At 39.3% G+C, this 19,478-nt stretch overlaps 1 protein-coding gene across 1 annotated transcript; it reads left to right on the top strand.

The window, feature by feature from the left end:
• The first annotated feature begins 2,750 nt into the window (after nucleotides 1-2,750).
• LOC141628711 (uncharacterized) lies at nucleotides 2,751-4,048 on the top strand. The gene is made up of 3 exons (XM_074441812.1): nucleotides 2,751-2,894; nucleotides 3,072-3,371; nucleotides 4,031-4,048. The coding sequence occupies exons 1-3, from the start codon at nucleotides 2,751-2,753 to the stop codon at nucleotides 4,046-4,048; spliced, it is 462 nt and encodes a 153-aa protein (XP_074297913.1).
• Nucleotides 4,049-19,478: the final 15,430 nt, after the last annotated feature.

Here is a 19,478-nt window from a genome sequence, read left to right on the forward strand (position 1 = left end):
TTATATTTACTATTAACATGATTCATTTCAAATGATTACCCATATGTTACTTATACTAAATATAACATTAATAAACCCGAAACGACGAACAACGCATGAAAAACCGCGAATTAAGCAACGGGCCAACCCGGGCCAACCCAGGGCCTGCCGTGGGCCTGCCTGGGCCTGCCAGCCGCCACCCCAAACCCTCCATTTTTTCCATTTTTGTTCAGTTTAATATCGTCTGAAGCATCAATAATCATTCCTATTTCGTTTCCATACTAATATGTGAACTTAAACTAACAAAAGACATGAATTAGACATGAATTTAACCCATATGATCATGTGAAATAAACCACTCAATTAACAATCACAAAATCATACAAAAAGCAAAGAATGTGACATTAATTCGTCGAGTAACTCGAAATATGTTACCTTAAGCTAGCAAAGAGACAAGTAATAACTTGAGAAAGCTTCTAAAACCCAAAATTACTCTTCATCTTCAACCACAAATGAGTCACCTAAAATAATTATGTGAAAGGACGATATTAACGAATTATCGTTATATAAAATATGAGACGTAAATTAATTTAATTATATTTTAAATAAACCAAACTAGCGTCAAAACAATTTATAGATACGGCCCAAACTCGCGACTTAGCCAGGCCATGGTCGAAGCCATCGCCCTTAGGCCACGGCCGGGCCACGGCCAGCCACAATAGGCCAACATCACACCCAGGTTTGCTAGGCTACAACGAGGCCACGGCCAGGCCAGGCTACGGCGAGGCCACGGCAAAGCCATGCTAGGCCAACATCCCAACGACAACAACCCATATAAGTGAATGTACATGTATTTGTATAAGAATGAGACGGACATTCAAATAATTTCAATGACCGAATTTGCGCCATGGGCAAACTAATACTATGACTCAAGACCCAAAACACGGCCCAACCAACCATCATACGGGGTTAACACAACCACAAACACGTACCTAAACTAACTCCCCATACCCGCTCAACACAACCCGAACAACCAGATATCATGATTATACACTCAAAGCTGACGCCAATATTATAATAGTCACTCTCGTCCCAAAAATTAATTCAATCTCAACTCGCTACTCCATCTCTCTCATTACTCCGTCCTACTCATTACTCCGTCTCATAATATAATACTCCATAGTAACCAGATTTCCATCTCAATTTCAATATCGATATTGTCAAATATTCCATTAAAGGAATTGCTCAACACTTAGAGTACAAGGCTCTAAGCTACTCACCCACGAGTCGAAGGTCAAAGAAATCGACAATTAAAATATAATACTTTAAATCGAGACAATAATCCCATTGTGTATTCAATATTCAAGTCACAAAAACAATGTGAACTATACCACTGACATTCACGATTACCACCAATATCATCATAATGTTATCAATCCCTAACACTTAGTATTTCCTAATCATACACTAAATATCAATGTCAAAGAGGTTAAATACCCAGGCCTGCAAAACTCCCAACATTCATCCATACGACCTTAGATTAATAAAACACTAACCCATCTTACGAGAACCAAACCTACAAAAATTAATAGTGTGTATATAACTATAATAAGATAGTATACATGATAAAACTTTCCGCACATTAATAAGTAACAAGTAACAACAGTTAATAAATATACCTAAATCCGAGTAAGTCCGACAAACAAGATACAATTAACACATATACATATTACCCCGAATAATAGTAAGATTATTAGGATCGGTAGAAACGTGTCACACTACCCCCATTTCCTGCCCAAAACCGACCCACAGAGCAGGCCACCAGACCCGTCAAAACATAGACCAAACCCGCACCTGTCACGGGTATAAGACGGATTCGACAGCCCCATTTTAACTCAGTTTTCAGACGAAATTTAAGACATAAATGAGACGGAAGTGAGACGCAACTAAAATTGAGCATACAAAATGAGGAAAAGTATAAAGAACCGAGCTGTCTTTTAAGACGACCTTTTTGAAAACTCAGTCAAAACTTAAACTTTATTACCTTAAAAGAACGAGGAAGGGACGAGGAAGCTAATGGTACAAAAATAATGGAGTTTGGTTGAGAAATGAAGGCGGGATCGGAGTTTGAATGGGGACGGAATTGGTGTTGCTGTAGCCGTTGCTTTGTGGCTGCTGCATTTTGTTGTTGTTGTTTAAAGGATGAGTACGAAAGAAAAGAAAGAAAGAAAAAAAAAGATAAGAAGTTGGGGTGGGGGCGTGTTACTACATCAACAACCACACACATTTATAGTAATAATAATATATAATAATATATATTAATAATAATAATGATAATATATAAATATGTAATAAGGAGATATTTTACAAGTAGGGTGTAGGATGTTAGGTGGGTGTGATATGTTGTCAATATAGGATAGGTCGAGAAAGGTTATACTCAAAAGTGTAAATGTGACGGTCTATTAACTAGACGAAAATTGAGACGGGAATTATTATTATTACGGTCATTATTATCGTCGCTATTATTATCCGACCAAAAATACGTATATATATATATATATATATATATTATTATATAAATCATGCCTTAAAGATATAATTTAATCGTACGTATTTTTATATAAACGAGCTTTTATATAATACGTTTATAAAAATCGTGTTTGACATAAAATTAATTAAATTGAATAATTCAAAAATATGAAATAAAGTAATCGAACAGTTTAATAAATTTAAAATGTCAAAATGGAAAATTCGCGGGTGTTACAACTGGGATGGCTCCATTTGAGGCATTTTATTGGAGGAGATGCAGGGGTCCGATTTGCGGGGATGATAGCGCAGAGATAGTGGTTTTAGGACCACGGATGGTACAGGATATGGTGGACCAAGTGAAGTTGATTCGGCAAAAGATGAATGCGGTTCAGGATCGACAAAAAAGTTATGCAGATTTACACCGTCGGGACATTGAGTTCGAAGTTGGGGATAAGGTTCTTTTGAAGGTGTCACCTATGCGTGAGGTGATGCGGTTTGGTAAGAAAGGGAAGTTAAGCGAAAAATTCATTGCGCCTTATGAGATTTTGGATCGTGTGGGAGAGGTTGCTTATCGGTTAGCTTTGCTTCCAGCTTTGGATCGTGTTCACAATGTGTTTCATGTGTCTCTACTATGGAGGTACGTGAATGACCCTTCTCATGTGCTAGAGGTTGTGAACATTAAGTTGGATGAATATTTGTCTTACCTTGAGGTGCCAAAAGAGATTCTAGATCGCAAGGTTCGCAAGACTGGAACTGGGGAGACAGTGTTGCTAAAGGTTTTATGGTCCAATCACAACGTTGAGGAAGCAACTTGGGAAGCGGAGGAAGCTATGAAGGAACGTTATCCGATTCTTTTTTATCAGGTATGTGTGGTTACGGGGACGTAACCATGTTTCTTTGAGAGGGGGGGGGGGGGGTAGGAGATGATCGCATAAGCTTTTGGTACAGTTTTTGGTCAGTTTTGGTAAAGTTTAGTGTTTGTTTTGAGTTATAGTAAGTTGTGTTTAAGATTTTTTTTGAGTTTTGGTTGTGTCGTTGTGTTATAGTTGAGTATGGTGAGTTTGTTTGTCTGTATTGGATTGAACTTCGGGGACGAAGTTCATTTTTAAGGAGGGAAGACTGTAATATCTCAGATATTTGAGCTATTGGGTACTCTATCGAGTAGGGCTTACTCTGTCGAGTAAGTCTTTGACGCGTTCTGGACAGTGTTCTGCTTCGTAGTTACTCGATCCAGTAGGGGCAACTCGATCGAGTACGTTAGTTACTCGATCGAGTAAGTCGGGTTTTACCGTTATTCGGCCGGGATTTATAGTAACGCTTGAAGAGCTATATAAAGTTATTCGACAGTTTACTTTTACTTTTTACTTTTATTCTTTAAACCTTTTACAAAAGAAAACAACGACATTCTTTCTCTTCACTCTTTTCTATCAAATCAAGGTCTAAGGTTGTCGTATTTCTGAGTTCATCGTACCATTGGAATCGTCATCTTGTGGGTAATATTTCTATATTGTTTTTATCTCAGATAGTTTATGTTGGTTAAACCTTAATTGGGTGATTTTGGGGTTTTTGGGAGTATTATGTGGTAGGAGGTGATTTCGTAGAGGAAGGTTTTTGATCTGCTCCGTTGATTATGGTGATCCGTCTCAGATAGGGTTTCCCAACTCAGTTGACTGTGTAAATAATATAAGTTGGCATGATTGTTTGATTGGTAAGATTATTGTTATCGTTAATTGGAATTTTCTTGTTTACATTGGTATTGTGGATTGGATGTTATGTTTGTCTATGCTTTGTGAGGTGCGCCCTCGGCTGAGTGGAGTCACTTACGGGAGTGGCTTCACGCCCTTGATTCTCCCCTTATGGTTCTCGTCACAAGGGAGATGTGCACATTAATGAACATGGGTTATTAACTCTATGGTGTTGAGCGGGGCTTAGGTGGTACGGATGCGGTCCCCACTGGCGGCGAGGAATATATGTTATGATGGGTATTCTGGCAGGGCTACACACTTTTGTGTTTAGTCAGATGATTGGTGAGGAGATGGAGTTGGAGGAATGTGATTGTGTCATTGGATGTTGTTGATTTCTTATTTTGTTTATGCAATAACTGATCCCGTTTAAATTTTTTGAAAACCGTGGTGATCCATTCGGGGATGTTGAGCATTTGATTAGTTTGTATTTCTTTGGAGTACGCGCGGGATCTAGCTGGGGATATGGAGTCACGACATGCCAGAGTCTTTAGTCTTCCGGTGTGTTTTGTTATGAAACTTTTACTTAGTTGATTTGCAGTTTTGAGAACAGTTGTTTTTCACTTTAAGTTTTGGTTATGTTATACGCACATTAAATTTTTTTACTTAAAGTACGTTTCTTTATGGTCTACTTTGATTAATACGCCTCGGGTAACCGAGATGGTAGCATCTGCATGTGCTATGGTGGTCTTTCAAAGGCACCCCGATGTATGGGGGTGTTACAATATCTTTCTGTATAATTAATAATACAAAACCAGTGTCAAAACTCGAATTCCAAACCCACAAAAGCCATTAGCCAAACACGGTCTAACTCGTGATACACACCCGCCAAAACCGCCCTTAACCCGCGGTCACAGGTCCTGACAACCACCACCCTCACACACCACCGTGAGCCTCCACTTCCTTGCCTTCAATCCTACCCCAAACACCGACCCTAGCCACCACCCAAGGCCGTTACGGCTCAACCTTAGCATCCGTATAACACGACACCAACAACGATATCAACAATTCACCACACCCATTAACCCGCTACCACGTACCACTAGCAGCCACCATAGTGGTCTCCCTTGACCCACGGTAGTCCCACTAGCAGCCACCCGTCCTAGGTTAAGTCAAGGTCAAGACACAATGGTCCCATGGCTAGCAAACACGGTTTCACAACCATCAACAATTGCAAAATTCCCGCTACCACCGCGCAAGGTGTCGCCTTTAACCACCCTACTGCCACCACCATGGTTGACCAACCACCAGTAAACCACCCAACCAAACCAAGGTCCAAGGCGAGTATAAACAAGGGTTAAAAACCGTCTTTCCCTTCACGGCTCAACCCGACAACGACCCTAACTAACACCCTATAACTAACCCTAGGTCAGTCAATCGTCGGTCAAGGGTGGGTCCGGTCAGTAGGTTCGGTCAGGTCACGGCGGCAGTCACGGTCATGGCTTAGTCGAACGGTGTATAATTTACGAGTTTAATGAATTAATAAAATATGTTATATTATGAGACGGTTTCTTACCTTAAGACGATAATACAAGATGAATGCCCTTATTTTCTCCCTTTACATCTCCTCTCTGTAACACCCCCATTTATTTAAGAGTCTTTGGCTAGACATCCGAAGTAAATGAGAGTGTTACCATCTCGGTTTTCCGAGGTAGTGAATAATAAAGTCCAACTCACCAAAGTACTTTAAGTCAAATTTAGTGATCACATGTTCGATACAACTTAACCAAACCAAAACATATTACAAAATATGATACAACTCGCAGCGAAAAATAGATAAAGTAACTAAATAATCTATGTGGTCTAGACTTCTAGGTAGACTGGCCAAGTCCTCACGCATTTCCATAAGCTCCCAAGCCAGCTAATCTTTAGTACCTGTCAAATCTGCTCCCCATTATGGTTCATCACAGGTGTTCACGAATACACTGTCAACCACGAGGTTGAGTAGGATAAAATACTATATAATAATTAATCAATAATAATTCCACAACTGTCAAATTGCCATATCTCAATTCCAACTGTCCACATTATCCACCAGAGACTAAGCCTGGGGCCTTCCCATCATATACATACGTGATCCACCAGAGACTAAGCCGGGGGCAGTCCAATAACCATTCACATTATCCACCAGAGACAATGCTTGAGGCCGTCCAATTCTCATAAACTCATTCTCTTAAATATACATGGGAATATGTATAAACCACACAACTAAATAATAATATAAACTCAATCACCGATCAACCATAATTTCATATCATAACCATATGATAAGTAACACAAATTACACAATCACTTGAGTAGATTATCCTACCTGGTAAGCAAATCCAATTAAGCAGCTCGAAGTGATCCAAATAATTAAAGCAGACGAACCCGATTATATATTCTTCACAAATCGTCACCTAAATATTATAATTCATCCAATTATTAATTATCACATTCTAATTATTATTTATCTAATTTAATTAGTTATTATATTCAAAACCCGAGTCACCCAAACTTAACCAACTAAAACCCGTCACAAAAACACCAAACCACACCACTCATATACACGGTTTTATAACCGTGTCCACACCTCCCATACACCCACCAAACCCGACACCACAGGCCACCACCAACTCCACCCAACTCCGTCACCACCAGCCACCAACCCAACACACTCCACCACGCCCTAACCACCGGCCATACCACCACCATCAACCCACAAACACCCGCCCTAACAGCCCCCTTCAAAAACACGACATCAACAACACCCAACCCCCGTGTACACAACCTCTCACCAACACCACCATTACCACCTATGGCCACCACCGTTGACACCACTGTCCCACGATGACTTTAGGGGTGGTCCCCTTTCCCCGGTACAGTCATAAACATGGCCACAATTCTCGTCTAAAGACAGTCCCATCCTTTCCCCAGTTTACCACCACCACCGTCACCAACCACCACCTTCCACCACCCTGACACCTCCACTGTGGTTGACTATTCCCCCACATCACAACCCCACCATGCCCAGGTCAACACTCGTCTATTAGAGGGTTCGATAGCCGTGTTCAACCCACCCGGTACTCCTTTAAACCACCCCGGTAAACCACCCTAATTACCACCCTACGTCGGTCGTCGGAGGTCATAGGCACGTTAGACTAAATCACGATGGTCCAGGCTAGCTATGGTCAAAGTCACGAGTCCTGTGGTGGTCAACAATGTGTTACACGGTGGTCATGTGTTATCACGGTTTACAAGCTCTATGAAATTAATTGAGTTTAAGACGGTTTTACCTTTTGTCGCTAATTGCCTCTTCAGTCTCCAAAATCTCCTTCTTCTATTTTATGAACTACTTTTCAGAATTACTTTGTATTTATATTCTATGTTTAGGGTTTATAAGATACCAATTAGGAAACTATTACTATTACCTTATTACTGTTATACAATTATTATTACCATTATAAGTTATATTATTATTATTATTACATATTATATTAACCTTTCCATAAGTAGGATTACCACATACTTCCCTTACTAATTTTATTATTACATAACACTAATATTATTAGGATTATTACTATTATAATTATTATTACCTTTACCTATAATTATATTCCTTATTAATATTATTATTAAATCCCGAAACAATTCCCAACCATACTCATACTAGGCCTAATATAATCGGCCCACTTATCTTATTCACACGGCCCAAGGCCTTATTACTAGCCAAGTCCAATTCCTAACTTACTTACTTACTTTATTATTTAATTAACGTCTTACATGTAACTATTATTAGAAATGCCACTAATTAATTAAATTATTAGAAATGTCATTATTAAATTACGGGATATTACAGTCTTCCCCCCTTAACATGAACTTTGTCCCGAAGTTTGCCCATACATACTATAACATTATCTATAAACTTCCACTCAACTGAGCACCATTCCAACTTGTGGTAACACAATTATCCAATTACTATTATCAACTACATCAACTTGTCAAAAGTGTCACAACAATAACTCAAAAATATTTGAAGTATCACATTCTATCCCCCTAAGAATTAACTTCGTCCTCGAAGTTCGAGATAACAAACAACGGAAATAAATAAACCATTTATTGTGACATCACAAGAACATGTAATACTCATTGTAACATAAGACACTATTATTTTCAACACAACATCGATTGATGGATAAATGAATAACATCAATAATCTTCGATTTACGTCTAATAGAAAAACCACATTATATAGTATATTCAAACTAATCTTTATTTAAACTTAACTACCTTACTTAACCACTGGCGAATACATTGCTAGGATAAATAATAATCTATAACAAAAGATACGCATAATTATTTAGTTAATCTTTTCTTAATCTATATGTCCCTCCGAAGTCTATCCCCAAAACGAGCCCAATTATGCCTCGTAAGTTTAGGGTTAGATGCCTTTGCTTGACCAAGATATATCACGTCTTCATTAGGCCGATGTCTATCATTATCATCGTCTAATGGCCCCATCAACATGATGTTTACTTCCTCCTCCTCCTCATCATCGCTAATCTCTATGATCTCATGGGTTTCACTCTTCCTTTCCCCAAGGAAAATACACGAATCCACCTCCTCATCACTACTCCCAGTGGTATGGATAACTTGATCAGGTTTAAGGTTAGTACTATGGCTATCCGCCCAACATACATACACTAAGTGTTTCAATCTTTCTGAGACGGCTTCATATGTGAGATGTGGAGGATAGATAGGTCCATTATAGTATCTAAAGTTCTCTTCAATTCTTTGATTGTGTGTATTGTACTCAATCATGTAACTTGCTCTAACTTCACCTAAGGGTCCAGAGAAAGGCAGAGTGGTAACCAAAGTATAGGCTCTAAGATAGGTTTTTGTTATGTACTTCCAAATCCATCGAGCTCGATAACCATCAATATGGGATTTCAAAGCTTTGCAATGCTCATTCAAATCTGAATCTGGGAACATGAATAGGTCTTCAAGGCAAGTAGTACGGTAAGGAAACATCCTAAGGAATCTAAGGGAACAAGTTAGGGTACAGAAATCATATGCTAGTGATGTGCTATATGGGTATGCATATGGTTACCAGATGTATATGCTTAGCATGCATGGAAATGCTATAAGTATGCCAACTATTGGTTTAGTATAACGGTCACTTAAGCCAAAGAGGTATTACCCACCCTTCCTTTATAATTGATTTAAATTTATTACTTGTTCGTTTAACATTTTACCAACGATGTCTAACTTAAACATGGATGCAACTAATATAAATATTGATGTGACTCATATTTGAGCACATTTAGTCCCCGAATTCACTTCGTTCCTATGCTTTATAGTGCATAATTGGGTCATTTACTATCTTTAGTTCCCATTTTGCATATTATTTGAGGTTTTGTCTCTTTAGTAGGAAAAGAGTGCTAACCTTGCATTTACATGGCTAAATGGAGCTAAATTGATCACATCTAATGACTAAGCATCAAAGAGAAGACGATACTAGAAGGCTTATGTAGATAATAAAGTAAAATGAGCAATGACGAAAGGATCCTTGCATCCCTAGAATGATCCTCGCGGATTATGAAGGAAGAAAAGAAGAGAAGCAGTCTACCGAGGGATCCGAGTGGATCACAGTCGATCCTTGCATCCCCATTGTACTACTTTGATTAGAATGCTCTCTTAATACTTTCCTAATCAAGTTTTAATCATTCCTTAATCTTGTAATCAACTTTTAATCTAGTCTTAATACAAAACTCAATACTTAATCTTTCCTTAATTTCTCTATTGTTCTTCATTTATTTTGGGTAATTAGAAGATTATTTGGGTTTATTTGGAGGATTGACAACCTTCTATCAATCATCAAGTACTTCTATTATTCTTTTCTTTATTATTTTGAATCATCTTCATAGGTATAATTCTCTCTTAACCTTGTTTAATTATTGTTAAATCACTTTCAGTTATTCATCATGTTTTGCTTTGCTAGTATGATTGACAACCTTGTTAGCATGTTAAACTTGATAATGAGTGAGTAGTTTCCTTAACTAGGGTTAATGGGGAATTAGGGGAAACCAACATGGGGATTGATTCATGCTTAATCTAATATTTTTTTATAATTAATTTGCTTGCTTGTTGTGATTTCAACTTATGCACATGTTATGTTTGATGAAATGCGAGCCTATGAATCCTTGCATTTTTTACCCATCACTTATCTATTCAATGAGACTTGTAAGCTTATACACCAACTCGAGTCTTATTAGACCATGCATATAGTTGGATAGGAAGGACTAAGTCTACTTGTAGGTGTTGTATAATCTAATCGATTCGGCTCCGGGGCCCAAACCTTCTTAGGGATTGTAAGCTTATACACTAACTCGATCCCATCACAACAATAAGTGCTTGCATCTAGTAGAGAACATGTCTGTATGATCAACTCCCATGAATCCCCTATGAACCCATAACACTCTATGCTTTTAATCAATTGTTTACATCTCATTTTAATCACCTTGCTTGTTTTTATTACCTCGCTTTTATATTGTTGATTAGTTTAGTTGATCTCCTATCTCAACCCAAATTATGACACCCTAAGACACAACCATTTGCAATTGAAAATCCTACATCAATACCCATCCCTTGGGATCCGACATTTACTTACCTCTTTGCTAAGAGTAGTTTGTGAAGTTATAAATATTGTTTTGGTTAGGTAGCTTTTGACGACGAGTTTTAACCGACACCAAAAATGGCGCCGTTGCCGGGGACGGTTTTAACTTGATTTGATTTTGATTAATTGTTTTTAGTTGTGTCTTTCTTTACCTTGAGGGAGAGCACTTTCTTAAGGTACTTCTCACCTTTTATCTTAGTATATTTTGCAAGATGGATATTATAGATTGTTTTGTTAAGGACCACTTGAGTATCCCTTTCATCAAAGACCCTTTACAAGCATTGGAAGCCTTAGAAGCAAGTGAGGGCAAAAATAAGCATTGGGAATTGGAAGTAGATCTCCTTGAGGCCGCTCTAGCCAACAAAGAACTTACTTATGAGCAATCCATGTGGATACATGACATTCTTGAGGAAGCATCCCAATCCATTGAAGATGAACAACCAATCGAAGATCATACCACAAAAGCCGAAGAGCTAGATGAATATGTCATGGAATTTGAGTATGATGAGATTGATGAGCTTGAAGAGCAAGTTGAGTATGCCATGAGGATGGAGTGTATAATGGAAATGGAGCAAATCCTTAATGAACCTTCAATGGAGGAAAGTGAGGTACCACCTTCAACTCTAAAACCCCTTCCCCCAAATTTGAAATATGCTTACCTTGATGAATCTAAAACTAAACCCGTGATTGTTAATGATAAACTTGATGAGAACCAATTGGAAAGTTTGCTCGATGTGTTAAAACAACATGAAAAGGCTATAGGTTATAGTCTAGATGACCTTAAAGGGATAAGTACCAATTTTTGCATGCATAAAATTCATCTAGAAGAGGACCATAGGCCTACCATCCAATCTCAAAGGAGATTAAACCCCCACATGCAAGAAGTTGTAAAAGCGGAGGTTATGAAATTACTTGATGCGGGAATCATATATCCTATATCGGATTCTTTATGGGTTAGCCCCGTTCAAGTGGTACCTAAGAAAGGAGGTACCATGGTGGTCACAAATGATAAGAATGAGCTAATACCCACAAGGAAGATCACCGGTTGGCGTATGTGTATTGACTACCGAAAATTGAATTCCGCAACAAGAAAGGATCATTTCCCCTACCATTCATTGACCAAATGCTTGAGAGGTTAGCCTCTAACAAATTCTTTTGCTACATTGACGGGTATTTAGGATTCTTCCAAATCCCGATACACCCGGATGACCAACACAAGACTACTTTTACATGCCTTATGGTACTTTTGCATATAGGAGAATGCCTTTCGGGCTATGTAATGCCCCCGCTACTTTCCAAAGATGCATGATGAGTGTTTTCTCCGATTATCTAGAAACCATAATGGAAGTTTTTATGGACGATTTTAGCGTTTATAGAAAAGACTTTGACTCATGCTTGCATAATCTTTCTCTTGTATTGCAAAAATGTGAAGATGTTAGTCTCGTTTTGAATTGGGAAAAGTGTCACTTTATGGTCAACGAAGGTATTATCTTGGGTCATTTAATCTCGGAAAAGGGCATCAAAGTTGACAAGGCTAAAGTTGAGGTAATAGAGAAACTCCCACCTCCCGTGAATGTTAGTGGGGTGAGAAGTTTTCTCGGTCACGCGGGTTTCTATCGCCGTTTCATAAAACATTTCTTAAAAATCGCGAAACCCCTCACTCAACTTTTGCTTAAAGATGCCCAATTCCAATTCACTAATGAGTGTGTTGAAGATTTTAATAAAAACAAGGAAGCATTGATCTCGGCACCAATCATCCAACCCAACTGGGAATTACCATTTGAAATCATGTGTGGTGCGAGTAACTACGCCGTTGGCGCTGTTCTTAGCCAACGGGTAGGAAAGGCTTTACATGCTATCTATTACATAAGAAAGACTCTTGATTCCGCATAAGTGAGCTACGACATTACCGAGAAGGAACTCCTTGCCATTGTCTATGCTTTAGACAAATTTCGTTCCTATTTGCTTGGATCAAAAGTGATTGTTTTCTCGGACCATCGTGCTCTTAGACATCTCTTGATAAAGAAAGAGGCAAAACCAAGGTTGTTGAGATGGATTTTGCTACTCCAAGAATTCGATTTAGAGATAAGAGATAGGAAGGGAGCCAAAAATGTGGTAGCGGATCACCTGTCAAGAATTCGATTCCATAGTGATGAGAGAGAGACACCGATCAATGACTCTTTCCCCGATGATATCTTAATGGCCATCCAATCACAATTTGAGAGGCACACTACACCATGCTTCGCCGACTATGCTAACTACATTGTGGGAGGAGTCCTTCCTCCAAATTTAAACTACAATTAAAGAAAGAGATTCTTGTTTGAAGTAAAGAAATACTTTTGGGATGATCCCAATCTTTACAAGGAATGTAGTGATGGACTTTACCGAAGATGCATACCTCAATAAGAAGTTCAAGGTGTTTTGGAGGGATGCCATTCATCACCATATGGACGACACCATGGAGCACGAAGAACTATTTCTAAAGTCCTCCAATCGGGCTTCTTTTGGCCTACCATGTTTGAAGATGCTAGAGAGTTTATTCTCCATTGTGATCCTTACCAAAGAACAGGGAACATTTCTTGGAGAAATGAGATGCCACAACGAGGAATATTGGAGGTAGAAATTTTCGATGTATGGGGAATTGACTACCAAGGACTATTTGTATCATCTCAAGGAGACAAATATATTCTTGTAGCTGTTGATTATGTATCAAAGTTTGTAAAGGCAATTGCCACTCCAACTGATGATGCCAAAACGGTTACTAAGCTTCTCAAGAAAATAATCTTCCCAAGATTTGGAGTCCCTAGAGCAATAATTAGTGATGGAGGGACACATTTCCATGAAAAGGAGATCATATCCCTTTTGGCAAAATATGATGTTCAACATAGAACCGGCTTGGGATACCATCCTCAAACAAGCGGTCAAGTTGAAGTTTCAAATAGAGAGATCAAACAAATTCTTGAAAAGTTTGTTAACAAGACTCGTAAGGATTGTAGTATGAAGCTTGATGACACTCTTTGGGCTTATAGGACGTCCTATAAGACTCCAATAGGAGCCATCCCTTACAAGCTAGTCTATGAAAAGGCATGCCATTTGCCAATTGAGCTAGAATACAAAGCCTTTTGGGCGATCAAAGCTCTCAACCTTGATCTCAAGCTAAGTGGCCAAAATAGGATAATGCAAATCCAAGAGTTAGAGGAATTCCGACTAAAATCCTATGAAAATGCCAAGATCTACAAAGAAAGGACAAAGTTGCTTCATGACAAAAGAATCAAGCAAATGGCCTTGCATAAGGGAGACAAAGTCCTTCTATTTAACTCCCGATATCGACTCTTTCCCGAGAAGTTGAATTCTAGATGGATGGGTCCCTATGTGTTTACCGAGGTAGGAAAATATGGAGACTTTGAAATAAAATCGGAAGATGGGAACAAATTCAAAGTCAATGGCCAAAGGTTGAAACCATATTATGAGGGAGCATTCATTGGAGAAGTCGAGGTCATCCGCCTCGGGCCTCTCCCTCCATGAGAAGACCATTAAGGAAAGAGAGTTTGGTGTAGTCCTCTCCAAACCACCATTTTTAAATATACTAACTCTTCTCACTTGTATTTTTAACTTTATTGCATTTTAATAAGAAGCATGATTCTTGACATGAGAGTAGGTGAGGGAGGGTCACTAACCCTTTTGATGAATGAAGGATTTAGCAATTCAAGTGTGGGGAAGCAGTCTTATCAAATAAGGAAGAAGAAGATCAAAAGGAGAAGAAACTCCCACGGGCAGATCTGAGTCCGTGGAAAAATACAGGCAATCCGAGCATCTTCTGTTCAACCCGCTCGTCTTGGGTATCATCCGAGCGTCCTGGGAACTATCCGCTCGTGTTGGGGTACCTGGAAGTTGGAGAACCTGCACTGACTATGTATCCGAGCGTCCCCAGAGGAATACGCTCGTCTAAGGCCAAAGACGCTCGTCTCATTGGAAATCCGCGCGTCCTGGCTACTTCAAAATCTGGGATTTCACTCTGTCTATGGATCCGAGCGTCCTGAGCTCGATCCGCTCGTCTCCTAAAGCACATATCCGAGCATCCCGAGCAGGGCCCGCTCGTCTCCCTACCGTTCTACTCTTCTATTTTCGACAATTATAAACTCCCCCCACCACACATTTCATGACTCCTCATCCCTCCTTCCTATATAAAACATAAAATCCCCTCCCATATAACCCACAACACATCAAAAGCATCCACTTATCTCTCTAATTCAAAAACCCCCAAAACCTAGGGTTTTCAAAAAGGACCCCAAATTGCAAAGAATATCCTCATCAACAAATCAAATTCAAGATCTATTTCAAGATGAGACCAACAAGGTCCTTACCTAGAGAAAGAGGGAGAGCTAGAGTGATTGGAAGTTCCTCAACTTCCCACCTCAACACTCTAAGAAGGGAAAATGAAGAAGTTTTAGATCTCTCAAGACTCAATGAATTCTCAAATATTGAATTTGTTAATGATGTCCAAAGGCTTGTATTTCATCGTTTACTCGGTAAGAACATTCTTCCCACTAAATTTGTGTGCCACGACACCTTGAGAAAACTCGGCATCTACCATCAAACCGAGGCACTATTTGAGCTATTTGGTCTTTCTTCTATGTTCAATATGCATGAGCTCACCTATAGGCCTTTGGTTCTTGAGTTTTTGAGCTTCCTAAAAATTTCCACCATAAACAATACAATTTGTGTGCAATTCCGTCTTGAGAATGAAACCCGAATGATGACATTAGTGGAATTTGCGAGTGTGCTAGGTCTCGATGTTTCGCCTACCCGAATATCTAGACCCCGAAACTACTCTATAGCACCTCTTTGGCGAGCTTTTACCGGTCGCTACTTTACTTATATCAAAGAATGCTCGGCCTCCTACATTCAAAACCCCATCATTCGGTGCACCTATCGATTCCTCACCGGTACTCTTCTAGCCCGCCGCGACCCCACAGTCGTCAATGAACTCGACCTTGTTTTCATGGAGTCCTACCTTAGGATACAAGGAAGGAATGTTTACCACTTTAATGCACCCCTAGTACTTCTCGAGAAATGGGCCAAGTTTAGAAATGGGGACGATGATGGCATGATACATATTGTTAATGGAGGGTTAGTAACCAAGCTTGCAAAACACTTTAACCCCAACTTCAATCACAACAATGCCTACACCCCTCTTCCCGGAAAAACAAGGATCGATGAAATGTTGCTTCTACAACAACACCATTGGATAGCCCTTGAGGGCTTTGAAAAAAGGATAAAATGGATCATCAAAGGGAGCATCCCTATATACCTTCCCATGGAAGGATTGACAAGGATTTCACCTAGAAGGGGGCCCCTCTCTCAAGTCCCATCCTACCTCATCCCGACAAATACAAACCGGGCTAACCAAAACCAACCTCCTACTCCACCTCCACAATAAGAAACCCAAGCAATTGATGATGAGAAAGTTGTGATCCCACCATACCCTTTCCAATACCAACCTTACAATCACCCGGACTCCTTCATCCTCCCTAGGGACGATTTTATCACGGGTATCCTTCAAGACATGCACCTATGGCAATATGAGGCCAATGTGGACAACTACTATGCTTTGTATCCATAATTTCACCGATTGGCCCGACAAGGACACATTAGTGAGGAGGGATTGCTTCCCTCTTGGACCCAAATGAATATCCTTTTTCCGAATTCGGAAAACGCCAATGGTGGAGCGCATGGTCAAGAAGAAGAAGCGGGTGAAAAGCAAGTGGTGATGACACGGTGGAGTTAAATAGTGAGAGGGATGAGTTCATGGACTTTCATAAGAGTGAAGCATCAAGAGAACCTTGGGATAGCGACTTCAGAGGGGATGATGACGACCTTTGAGAATACTTCATGAGCTAAATGGAGCGGGCACGAGGCACCCATCAAGGCCAAAGTGAAGCTTTTCTTATTTCCCACTCATTTCTTTTTCATGACAAGAATTTCATGATTTGTTGACTTGTTTTTTGATTGATTGTTTCATTTTCTTGGGTGTCCTCGTAAAAAGAATGACTATTATTCCACCTGGGCAACATTTGGGTGATGTTAAATTAATTGTTCCCACATGTAAAATCCAAAATGACAAGATTAGTTTCATGCATAGCATTTTGTGCATGAACTCCCCCAAATTTCTACACTTGCAATAGTGCCTTATTTGGTTTGGGGAAGTTCAAGCATAAGCATTGGGAGTTAATTCAAATTATGCTCTCCAACCAAAAAAAAAAATTCATGCATCATATAGTGTAGTGTAGTTTTCATCACTTGTTTATATGTCATATAGTTTGCATTTAGTGTAGAAATCATGCATTCTCATATAGCTTGCATAATTTCCTATCGTATAGGCCATTGAGGACAATGCCCATACTAGTGTGGGGATGGGAAATTCTAACATGACTTTTAAAACAAGAATGATAAAAATTGAAAAATTTTGAAAAATACAAAAACATGTCTTTTTATTCCATAAAGCATAAAAACCATAAAAATTTGTGAAATTGAAAAACCCAAAAACATGTTCATTTCTTTTATAGTGTGGTCTTGTATATATTGTGTTTGTATATAATGTGTTTATCTATTCATTTTCACATTGATCGACTATGCCACATCCGAGACATGAGGATATTGAAGACCGCATGGTATGATCTTTCCAATCTCCTTTTTCCTCTTTATGTTGATGACTATGTGGCTTTATTTTGATTGATGCAGTATAAACAATGTGATTATGGGATTGCATTTAGATTATTTGGCATACTAGTTGGTAGAAGAATATGCATTAGGTTGTATATATGATAGTTGCATCATGGCATATAGTTGCATTTAGGAAAAATTTTGTGAAAACATCTATTTGGGAAGCTTGACAAGTGTATATAAGGCCCTTGTAGATACTTTTTCTTCTTGAGACTTTGCTCATTAGAATACTTGTAAAACACCCTAGGATGTGTCATGCTAGTATCCTTTGACCCATGGATTAAGGCCTAGTCAAGAGTACCTTGTGGTGTGATAGCTCCTTGGCTACCGTTTATTCCAAGGTGACCCTTGAAACCATGCAACCATCTTCCATGTTCTACCACATTTTGTCATAAAAAAGGGAATGGACACAAAAAGTGTTCAATTTTCAGTTCAAGAATTGAAATGAAAATTAAAATTTTTGCAATTGCATCAAAAGAAAAGAGGAGTAACAAAAATGAAAACTCCTATGCATCAAATATAAGCACCCTCACTACAAATAGGGTAGCTTTAAAAATGTTCAAAAGAAAATGCAAGAAAAAGTTGAAATTGTCAAGTGTTGAAATGCCAAACATCAAAAGAAATGGCAAAAAGAAAATGTTCTCAAAAGTCAAATGCCACAAGAAATTGGGGGGAAACAACAAAAAAGCAAACTCTCACATGAAACTCAAATATAAATGATCTCTTTATCCATCGAATCCACTTTTGTGCATGGTAGAGAGGGGGCGACCCTTCTTCTTGTCTACGCAACAAGGGGAATTCCGTGATCCTCCAGTGTTTCTAACACCATAGGGAGTCTACCCTTGATGAAAGCATTTAACGATTGAGGACAAAGGTACCCTAGCTTGACACAACTTGGAGGTGATTTATTGGTATCCTTCTAGGCTTAGTAGTTTGAAGAAACCATATCTATGAAGGAGTTTGTACCCTTAGATTGCTTCCCTTATAGATAATTTCCGCCACTTAGATGAGGAAAGTGGCTATTCATTTTCGTAGATGCATCCATTACTTTTTTTGTGTGCTTTAATGCTTGGACGTGTCGCCATTTTGGCAAGCCCCACCTTGCCTTGCAAGAAGGCATCCTACCTCATGGTTGTCTTGTTGTGAGTTGAAGGGGCGGAGTGAGACCCGCTAATTATCTCACATCGGTTATATTAGTAGGTTAGTTTAAATAGAGATCCTAGTTTTTGTCACCTCTTTACTCGCGATGAGCAAAGGTTCGGTTTGGGGATGTTTGATGTGACTCATATTTGAGCACATTTAGTCCCCAAATTAACCTCGTTCCTATGCTTTATAGTGCATAATTGGGTCATTTACTATCTTTAGTTTCCCATTTTGCACATTCTTTGAGGTTTTGTCTCTTTAGTAGGAAAGGAGTGCTAACCTTGCATTTACATGGCGAAATGGAGCTAAATTGATCACATCTAATGACCAAGCATCAAAGAGAAGACGATACTAGAAGGCCTATGTAGATAATAAAGTAAAATGGCCAATGACGAAAGGATCCTTGCATCCCCAGAATGATCCTCGCGGATTATGAAGGAAGAAAAGAAGAGAAGCAGTCTGCCGTGGGATCCGAGCGGATCACAGACGATCCGAGCATCTTCCTTCACCACCATCCGAGCGTCCCGCAGCCAAGACGCTCGTCTTGCAGCTAAATGATCCGAGCGTCTCCCAGACAACCCGCTCGGATCATAGTCCAGAGAGCCCGTGCCACTTTCCAAGATGCACGGATCTTGCCAAGACTAGCAAAACGGAGATGCTCATTTCCTTCGAGAAGAGCATTTCCTCAACTTTTCTTAAGGACTTAA

The sequence above is a fragment of the Silene latifolia genome, chromosome Y, assembly GCF_048544455.1.
Source record: "Silene latifolia isolate original U9 population chromosome Y, ASM4854445v1, whole genome shotgun sequence".
In the NCBI taxonomy this organism is placed as follows: domain Eukaryota; kingdom Viridiplantae; phylum Streptophyta; class Magnoliopsida; order Caryophyllales; family Caryophyllaceae; genus Silene; species Silene latifolia.